Below are 11,142 nucleotides of genomic sequence, written 5' to 3' on the forward strand. Positions count from 1 at the left end.
CTTATATATACTTAAATTTGAAAAGGGTACCTTCCAAAGATATGCAAGAAATGAATACATGTTTGCTCCTAGAGAATTCAGGGACAATCTTTTAATCTTGCCCAATTAAATATACTTTGTTATTGATTAGTAATGTCATAATGTTCCTCTCCTTTATGTTGGCTTACTTTCCTTTTCTTCCTTCAAATCTATAGCTGTTTTTTGTTTGCTTGTTTGTTTTTTTAATTAATCAGGACACCTAGATGCAGTCTATAAAACTAACTCAAAATGGTTTAAGTAGGAAAGGGGATTTGGGGGATCAAGCAACTGAACTGAAGAAACCAGGAGTGAACTTGATTTCAGGGATGAAATCAGAAGCTCCATCAGGGATATTAAGCAACTGTCTGTGCGTTGGCTCTGCTGTTCTCTGTGTGGGCTTAATTCTCAGGCAGGTCCTGCCATGTCATGTCAAGATGGGCACCAGCACTATCAATTTAACACCCCACCTTCAGGAGGCTTGCTTGTTCCTAACAGCAAAACTTTGAGTGTTGACATTTGCTGCTTGCCTTGGCTCACCTGCCTACGGCTGCAGCAGTCACCAAGGCTAGTGAGGGAGGAACTGCTCACTGGCAGGAGTGCGGCATGGGCCCACGCAGAAGGTGGAGCTGGGTTTGAGCCAGTCCCCACCTGGACCTGCAGCAAAGGGAGGCATTCCCCAAGGGAGAGCTGAGAGGTAGTACCAGAACAAGAGAAAATGGATATGGGGCAGGGAAGGACCACAGACAGCCTCTTTAAAGATGGTGGGCTCTGGTGAAGTTTGTTTATTAGGCTCTGCGTATCTTCCAAGAACTTTTGGGTTACCTTTAGTTTTTTTGTGTGTGCCATCTGGAGCTACTCGTCAAGAAAATAATTGAAAACAGTCTTTTATTGTTCTTCAGTCTGCTGTAAGTCTGAAATGTCTACAAGGGAATTACTCTGGGAGATTGAAAATAACTACATCCCTGATTATTATGTCTTAAAGCCCCATAGAGGCTGACATTTAATATCATTGGCGTCTATAAAAACTCAAATCAGAATGTCAACAGCGCCATTTGTGGATACTTTGATGACATCACCTCTAGTTTCTAGTTACTAAGAAGGCTGGAAGATGCATCCTTAAGGCCTTCTCGTAAGACCCAAGTCGCATCAGTCTGCCCACACGACACTGTTCTGGGGCTGTCTTGGTTTTCACTTTCCTAAAAGAGACTCAAATCTGACTCACTGGTGTAGCTGTCTTCTCGTCTAACCTTATATGTACTTTCCAGATTTGTTAGTCTTTGATCTTTACCAGTGTTTGCCAAAAATATTTTAAATAAGTTATGTAAAATTAGACAGTAATGCCACTTTATCTGTGTTTTTAGTATGTACTTTATGCTTGCTCCCAAAAGTCTTGTATATGATGAAACAAAATAATGCCTATGGAATGAGAGTGCAATTCAGATATGTGATTTGTTGGCCTACTGAGTTTGAGACTTTAGGGTTTGAGTTATGAATCTCTGAGCAATGTATTTTGTTTTCTCTTTCATTATAGATAAATTTTATGGATCTTTTTGATGCTTTCTGTCAAAGGAATATCCATGCAAATAAAACAGATGTCATAGTCAATGGCCAGCAATTAGGAACAGATGAGGGCTTTTAAGAGAATGGGTATATTAGTATACTTCCCAAGCTTTGAAGTGTGATTGATGAATACTTTTTTTCTTTTTTTCTCCTGTATGATTAAATAGCCGATTCTGGTGACCAAGACGAGCGCACTCTCCAAGAGCCAACGGTGCCACCTGCAAATAGTAGCATCACTGCTGCTCCCATCACGGACCCTTCGCAGAAGTTCCCTCAATACCTACCTCTTTCTGCAGAGGATAATTTAGGTCCTCTACCTGAGAACTGGGAGATGGCCTATACCGAAAATGGAGAAGTCTATTTTATAGAGTAAAGTATACTATTATTTCTACATGATTCTTTCATTCTCTTTTCCCCTTCACTCCATCCCTCTAGCAGCTGCAGATGTAAATTAAATCTAAAAGGATTGATAACATACTAATGGTATTTTTTAATATGGTTTAAGAAGCTTTGCATAAAATGGTAATAAGCCATATCATCTTAATTGTTAAATCTGAAGAGCTTAAAGAAGCATAAGGTTAATAATTTCCGTAAAAGGATTACATACTTAACTTAAGGTATATATAATTTATGGTATAGTGTGTAGAGAATATATTAAGTCATTAGAAATAAGTAAATCTTTTGCTCTTTTTTTTTCTGGATGAGTTGCAGATTTCTTATTATTGAGATTTAACAGTTCTTCATATATTTTGATCACAAATTATTCCTTCATCAGATTTGTGATTTGCAAGCATTTTCTCCAAGGCTCACTTTTCTTTTCATTATCTTAGCTATGTCTTTGAAAGAGCAGAAGTTCTTAATTTGATGTAGCCTATTTTCAATTGGACTTTTGGTGTAGTAGCTTATAAAACTTCACTTAACCCATGGTCATGTAGATTTTCAGCCATGTTTTCTTTTAGAAGTGGTATAATTTTGCAATTTATCTTTAGGACTATGGTCCATTTTAATTTAATTTTTTATACATGCATGGTGCAAGGTGTACAGGTTAAAGTGTGAAAATGCATAAATTTGAAAAGCCTGCCACAACATAAATCCCATGTAGTTAAAAATTTAAGGTATAACTTTGACTGAAAAGGTGTGTGCATGTGTCTGTTTTATGTATATAAAATTGAAAACTTTCTGCAAAACCTATAATATGTGAGCTTTCTAACCAGTAATTGCTCTTTAAAAGTCTGTATTTTCACACTAGTATTTTATCATTTAGACTTATCATTATTTTATGTGCTACTGAAATAGAAAAATGAAACGGCCAATTATACTATGAAAAAACAAAATCATAAGGTAAATCTACTACATTGACATAGGTTGAAGTTCAAGATACACTGTTAAGTGAACAATAAAAAGGGGGGCACTGTAGAAGAATACATGTAGTATCTCATTTTTGTAAAATATATGAATTTAAACACATATGGTATATGTATTATCTCTGTACATTTGCTTCTATGAATATGTAGATATAGTTCTATATATAGAAAAAAATATGGAAGTATATCTTAACAGTTAGGTTTGAGTTAAGTAAAGAATTTAGTTGGGTTTGAGTTAAATGAGGAATTTGTTTTCAACTTCATTCTGCATTTCTGTGAGGTTTGAATTCCTTACACTGAGCATATATTTTATAATTAGGAGAAACAATGAAGATAAGAAAGTATGATTTCCCTAAAGACGTAGAAAGAGAGAAAAGACTTGGGTCTTGAAACACCTTCTTTACAAAACTATGGGAAGACTAGTGTAAGCAAACTAGATCCTCTGTGTTTTTCTCCAACCAGGGGAAAGGGGCCCCTGTCTTCATGTCAATGACAAATATTTATTAAAGATAGGGGTGGAAGGTGTAGTCTTTTCCTGGGGGGAAGAGACAGGTAATGGTTAAGCGCTTGCCTTTAAAGTCATGTTACTTCCACCACTTACTAGTTGTATGACCTTGGGAACTTGGGTTGAACTCTTTGCCTCTCAGGTTTCCCCAGTGAGGGATGTGGATATTATGAAAGGCATCTATCTTGTCAGATTGTCCTGAGAATTAGTAATGGATATAAAGCACTTAGGCTAGTACTAATTAGTGACTACTATCATTATCATTATCATCTTCATAATCTTTGGCTTATTCCAGAGGAATTTAATCATTGTTATAAAAATGGATGTCCCTTATAAACGCAAGATGCTGTGCTTACTTTTTACAATAAATTGCTTTGAAATTATGTCAGTTAGTAAAAAAAGAGTGGTGCTAAGAAGAGGGAAGTGAAATAGAGCCTTTCCTGATACAGAATAATGTGTGAAACGCCAAAATTTGGGGGAAAATGTAATAATAATTTTGCTCAAAACTGACTTGAATTTGAAAAGAGAAGTTTGGATGTCTTGATGGTCAGTGAGACACTAATCCCCAAAACAGTGACTGGGTTACAGCCGAGTGTGGTGATTTGCCCAGCTTTCAAAACTTAAATTAGTTTTTAGCTGATGATTGGCAAATATTTCACTAGCCTAATATTTAACAGAAAATTATACAAAATGTCGCTGATTATGACAGCAATGGGATTTGGTCTGCAGCTATTAAATTCTGTAGACATTAAATGATTAGATACACCCCATTTATATTTTAGCCTAAATTATGTTATTTTGGTTAATGAGTTTAGATGGCCTTCATTCCAAAAACTTTGTCTTAGAACTTCTTACATTGAATAGCAAATTAAGTTTCTACAGAGCCAGGACAATAATGGTTTTATATATACACATATGCACAATGCACACATACAAGTATGAGTATGGGACTGCATTCACACACACAATGCTCTCACATACTGATGTATATACATCAATGCTTGTATATATATAAATTTCAGTTCTATCATTTGTCGAAAAATCTAGGAAAAGCTGGAAAAGAAAACTAACATTTAAATGATCAAGCATGGCTGCTGCTACCAAGGAGATGGAGGAAACATACCTTTCTTATTCCTCTCATGAAGTACAACAAATTACTAATGTTAGGAACAGCCACTGAAGACATCAAAAGGATAAGAGAATGCTACAAACAACTCTACAGACATAAAGTTTGCAATTTAGATGAAACGGACTAATTCTTAAAGAAGCACATACCACCCCATATGAAATAGATGATTTAAATGGACCTACCACCATTAAGGAAATCGGATTTGTAATTTAAAAACCTACTGAAAAAGAAATCATTTGTCCCAAATGATTTCACTGCAGAATTCTGCCAATTGCTTAAAGAATTAACACCTTTTCTACAAACCCCAGATGCTATGTAGAATACAAATATAGGAAGACCTTGAATGGAGGAGAGAGGAAAGTAAATGGGCCAGGGGTCTTGAGCTCAAGGGAATGACAAAGTGGTGAATTTGCTGAGTTTTCTTTTTACCTCGTATATTTCAGACTTGACTCCAGCAGCCCAGAAACAACAACAGGCACAGAAAAGAGAAAAAAAAAAAAAAAGCCCCAACAAAAAAACTCCTCTCTCCAACTAAAGAACCGAATGAGGGGTGCATGGATGGTTCAGTGGTTAGGATGCCTGCCTTCCATGCTGGAGACCCGGGTTCGATTCCCAGACCATGTGCCCCTCCCACCCCCCCAAAAAAAAAGAACCCGTGAGAAGAAGCCAACAGGAAAGAGAAGGTTTAGAAAACAATCTTTCCACTCCAACTAAACAGCACAGTAAAAACAGTAGCCATCAACCCCTATCCAAGCCAGCAGAGGTCAAGAAGCAGCCTAGACCACACCCTCGCCTGCCTGTACCCAACACCAGCCCCTCCCCCTACAGGCGTGGTATCAGAGGGAACTGGGGCTTTCATTGCCACCAGGCTTTCTCAAGCAACTCCTAGGACCCCACACCTCCCCCCAAACCATTGGAGACTATATGGGAATCCTGTGAATTTCCACCCCAGACTGGCTATAAGGCAGCGCCCCTGCACCTCCACATTGGGGTGGTGTCAAGAAAGCTTGCTGGAGAACAGGGCTTCACACCCACCGGTGGTGTCACTGGAGGCCACAGCGGGTGGCGCCCCTCCTAGTCAAAGTGACATCAGCAGACACTTCATGGGGGCCATTATTCACAAGCCAGTATTGCCTTGTGAAATAATTCAGATGAGAAATAAGGTTTCATTACTTCACCTGGACTGGTAAAATAATACCAGTAGGTTGTGACCAGTTATATATATAAGCATATAATGTAATATCTTAAGCAACTACCCAAAAAGCTATACAAAGAAATGCACTCAAAAGAACTACAGATAAATTAAAGCACAATTGTAAAAAATGTTCAGGTAACCCGCAGTGGCAGGAAAAAGAAGTCAGGGTAAAAACAGACGGAACAACAGAAGACAACAAAAATAAAACAAAACTTAAGCTCCAACATGTCATCATTAAATTAAATTAAATGTAGAGAATGGCAGAGTAGTTTAAAAAACATGATCCTGCTATATTCTGAAATAAAAATTTACTTTAAATATAACAGTATAGGTAAGTTGATAATAAGAGGATGGAAAAATATAGCTTGCCAACATTATTCAGAAGAAATTGAATGACTATAACATCACATAAAGTAGGAAACTGTCCAAACTTATAAACTAAATAACGTACTTCTAAATAACGCATTGGTTAAAGAGAAAGTCTCAAGGGCATTGAAAAAAAATACACTGAACTGAATGAAAATGAAAATAGAGTATATCAAAATATTATGGGATATAGCCAAAGCTATGATGAGAGTTAAAATTATAGCACCATACACCTTAGAAAAGAGGAAAAGTCTCAAGTCAATAATTTTAACTCCCAGCTCAAAAATCTAGAAAAAGAAGAGCACATTAAACTATAAATAAACAGAAGGAAGGAAATAATAAGATAAGAACATAATTCAGTTACATTGAAAAGAAAATGGTGAAAAGCAATAAAATAAAAAGCTAGTTCTTCCAAAAGATCAATAAAATTGAAAAACCTCTAGCAAGGCTGACAAAAAAATAAAAAGATGCAAATTACTAATGTTAGGAACAGCCACTGAAGACATCAAAAGGATAAGAGAATGCTACAAACAACTCTATAGACATAAATTTTGCAGCTTAGATGAAATGGACTAATCCTTAAAGAAGCACATACTACCACATCTGAAATAGATTATTTAAATGAACCTACCACCATTAAGGAAATTGGATTTGTAATTTAAAAACATACTGAAAAAGAAATCGTTTGGCCCAAATGATTTCACTAGAGAATTCTGCCAATTGCTTAAAGAATTAACACCTTTTCTAGATACTCTCTTCCAGAAAATAGAAGAAGGAACATTTCTCAATTCATTTCATAAAGCTGGTATTACTTAGAGACCAAAACCATGTAAAGACAGTTAAAAAACAGGAAACTGTAGACCAATATCTCTCATAAATACAGATGCAAAAAATCTTTAACAAAATACAGGCAAATAGAATTCAGCAATATATAAAAAAAGAAATTTCCCACCTTGGCCAAGTAGGGTTTATTCCAAGAATGTAAGGCTGGTTCAGTATTCAAAAATTCAGCCAATGTGTCCCACCATCTTAACTGGCTAAAGAAGGTACGTCTTAAGGCCATACATACTAATCTGATACAGAAAAAGCATTAGACAAAATTCAACACCAATTCATGATGAAAACTTTCAGAAAAATCAGAATAGAGGGAAATTTCCTTCACTTCTAAAGACCATCTTTAAAACCCCCGCAGTTAACATTATTCTTCATGATGAAAAACTGAATGCTTTCCTCTTTTGTATTAGAACAAGGTAAGGATGTCTACTCTCACAGCTCTTACTCAACAGTTATGGTGTCAGAGGTTCTAGCCAGGCTAATAATAGACAAGAAAAGGAAATAAAAGCTATGCAGATTAGAAAGGAAAAAGTAAAACTAACCCTATTTGCATATTATATGATTACCTATGTAGGAAAGCCCAAGGAATGTACACATACAAAAAACAAACTCTTAGAACTAATAAGTGAGTTCAGCAAATTGGCATATAAGTATATATTTATATACAAGCAATAAACATGTGGATACTGAAATTAAAAATAAAATATAATTTACAGTTAAAGAAAAAGAAATACTTGAGTAGAAATCTAAAGTAACAAGTACATAATTATGCTGAAAACTATAAATTTACAGAAGACGTAAATGGAGAGACATACCACTGAATGATTCAACATGGTAAGGATGCCAGTTCTCCCCAAACTGATATATAGACTTAGTGGAATTCCTTTGAAAATCTCAGTGGCCTTTTTTTAGATATATGCAAGTGTATTCTAAAATTTATATAGGAAGTAGAGGAACTAGAATAACAAAACAATTTTGAAAAAGTAGAATAAATGTGGAGTAATAAGTCTACCAAATATCAAATTTATTGTATATGAAAAAAAGAAAGAAAACAAAAAAAGAAAAAACGCAAAAAGATTACGGTCAAAACTGTAATATTGGTGCAGGGATAGATACATAGATCAATGGAACAGAATAGAAAACCTAGAAATAGAAGCACAAATGTGCCAACTGATTTTTTTTTTTTTTTTTTGCATGGGCAAGCACCGGAATCGAACCCAGTTCTCCGGCATGGCAGGCAAGATCTCTCTGCCACTGAGCCACTGTGGCCCAGCCTCAACTGTTTTTTGACAAAGGTGCAGAAGCAATTCAGTGACAGAAGATAGTCTTTCTAATAAATGGTGTCAAAGCTAGAGGCAAAAAGAAAATAATTCATAGCAAACCTCACGTCTGACATAAAAATTAACTCAAAATAGGCTACAGACTTCAATGTAAAACATGGAGCTATAATTTTGGAGAATCTGGAGCTAGACAAAATTCTTAGATTTAACATCTAAAGCATGATAGATTTAACATCTAAAGCACGATAATGTATTAAAGAGAAAATGAATACATTTGATGTCATGTGAAGGACCCTGGTAAGAGGTTGAAAAGACAAGCTACAGATGGGAGAACATGTTTGCAAACCATGCGTCTGACAGAGGACTTGTATCTTACGATATATGAAGACATCTCAAAACACAACAGTAAAAACCAAACCATACAATTAGAAAATGGGCCAAAGACATAAGTAGACATTTTACTAAAGAGGTTCTGCAAAAGGCAAATAAGCAAATCAAAATTTGTGCATCAATAGCCATTAGGAAGATGCACATTAAAACCGCAACGGAGAAATCACTGCACATTTCAAAATGTCTAAAATAAAAAGTTAGAAGGCCAGATGATGATGAGGATGTGGAAAAACTGGATCGTCCATATATTGCTGGTGGGAATGTAAAATGGGACAGCCACTGTGGCAAACAATTTGGCAGATTCCTGAGGAACTAACCGTGCAACTTCCATAAGACATAGCACATTTGGTCATTTATCCCGGAGGAATGAACCCTTGTGATTACAGAAAAAGCTGTACACGAATTCATTTGCAAAAACTAGATCCTAGGAACAACACAGATGTCCTCAGGTACGTCCATAGCAAGGACTACCATACCACTCAGCAGTGTACAGAACTAATTAACGTTACATGCTGGATGACTCCAGTTATATATAATATTCTTAAATGACGAAGTTGCAGACATGGGGAGCAGATTAGTTATTACCAGGGTTTAAGAGGATGGGGGAAGTGTCCCAAGGGAACCAGGTGTGGTTATAAGTGGGCAACATGAGGGATCCTTATAACGCTGGAAGTATTCTACGCCTTGAACACGTCAGTGGCACTATCTCAGTTGTGATGTACTGTAGTTGTGAGATGCTACTGTTGGTGGAATCTGGATAAAGAGCATGTGGAATCTCTTTATACATTTTTCTTATGACTGCATGTGGATTAACAGTTATCTCAAAATAAAAAAAAAAAAACTTAAAAAAAATCCATGCATAATCTTCCCTTCCAGCAATGACCAGTTTTATTATCTTTGTATGTGGGAATTGTACAGACCATGCGTTCTGATACCAGACACCCTGGGTTTGATTCCCTGATCTGCCTCTTATCAGGAGGGTGTCCTTGGGCAGATTTCTTCACCTCTTTGTCAGTTTTCTCATGTGTAGAATAGAGAGTAATTTTAATAGTAATACTTCCCTCCCATGCTTATTATAAGGATTAAATTAACTTTTAACGTACATGTAAAAGGTTAAAACAGATCCTGGTAATAATAGCTTCACAAACAGTGGTAATGGTGGTTGTAATATTATTGCCTTTTATTTTTTTTTCTTCTTTTACCACAGTTTAGATAATGTGGGTATACATTTGTACATTTCATTTTTCACTTGAGCCATATGTTTTTAATAAGATTTGAATCTAAAATAATTTTTGTAATTTTTCCCCATGCTTATACCCTATAATTCAAACTTAAAAAAAAATTGGTCACAATCTAAACTTCAAAAGAATTTTATTTTTCAAACAAATTCGGTGTTCATTTCTGGTCTGTAGCCAGAACTACTGGACATGTAGTTCTTTGCTCAGTCCCCTTAGCTTGCAGAGAGGGAATTGGGGGCTTAAGCAGCACCTTGTCCCCGTGCCGTGATCTGCTTTGAGAAGCACAAAAGCTGAATTCTTCCAGTCATCCCTAGGACATTTCTAACATGATGAAGAGCGATCTTGGGAATGTTTCTTACACTGTCAAACTTCCACTGACCCTAGTGTCTACTAAGACGCTTCCCACCAGAATGCATCTTGCAAAATGTTGAATTTCTCCAAGCTTCTTCTTGACCCAGGTCCTATTTATGATAAGTAATTTTGGATTGCCTTTGCCATGTCTAAGGCATAATTTGGGTTTCTGTGATTAAATGATATGTGTTAGTAGCTTTGAACCACTTGAATGAATCAAAGTAGGTTCACACTGCCATGAGAATTCTTATGTAGTATATGTAATATAAAGAGTGAAATAGCTGTCTTCCTTGTGAATTCCAATATCCAGGATTTTGGCCATAGACAAATTTAAAATAAATTGGAGTTCACTTTTTGGCAAATTGTGAAGACCTTTTTTTTCCCACAGTGTAGACAAGGGGTGTCATCTGAAATTCACTGGATAAAAATAAAACGTGTATTTTAGCTTTCAGTAAAAAAGTTGCATTTTAGTATATGGGGTAGATATAGTAATATATAATATATAGATATACTATATCTAGCATGTTTTGAGCTGGTTAAAAAAACCTTAAGCTTGAGGATCTTCCTCAAGCCATTTTATCAGTCTAAACTCAACCTATCTTTTGTTTTGGGGTTACCATTGGAAAATATGTTTGCTTTGGTTGAACAGATGTGGAACAGTGTGTAATTTTTCTGTCATTGAGCTTTTTGCTTTTTTTTTGTTCCTTTTCAAACAGATTTCTTGTTCTGTTTTGTTGTTCTGTTTTGCAGCCATAACACTAAAACTACGTCTTGGTTAGACCCTCGGTGCCTGAACAAGCAGCAGAAGCCTCTGGAAGAGTGTGAAGATGATGGTAAGAGACTAGGCATGTCTTGGGTTTAATAAGTTGGTGCCTGTTCCCATGTACAGATTTTTAGGAGTTTGTGCCAAGG

At 36.0% G+C, this 11,142-nt stretch overlaps 1 protein-coding gene across 7 annotated transcripts in view; it reads left to right on the forward strand.

Moving 5' to 3' along the window:
- Positions 1 to 11,142, forward strand: part of MAGI1 (membrane associated guanylate kinase, WW and PDZ domain containing 1) — a 708,398-nt gene that overhangs the window by 596,605 nt on the left and 100,651 nt on the right. For all 7 annotated transcript variants that reach the window (XM_077128768.1, XM_077128769.1, XM_077128772.1 and 4 more), the window contains exons 5-6: positions 1,746 to 1,947; positions 10,981 to 11,063. In XM_077128768.1, the coding sequence (XP_076984883.1) occupies positions 1,746 to 1,947; positions 10,981 to 11,063 (285 nt within the window). The remainder of the gene's footprint in view (positions 1 to 1,745; positions 1,948 to 10,980; positions 11,064 to 11,142) is intronic.

The sequence above is a fragment of the Tamandua tetradactyla genome, chromosome 15 (genome assembly GCF_023851605.1).
Source record: "Tamandua tetradactyla isolate mTamTet1 chromosome 15, mTamTet1.pri, whole genome shotgun sequence".
Lineage (NCBI taxonomy): Eukaryota > Metazoa > Chordata > Mammalia > Pilosa > Myrmecophagidae > Tamandua > Tamandua tetradactyla.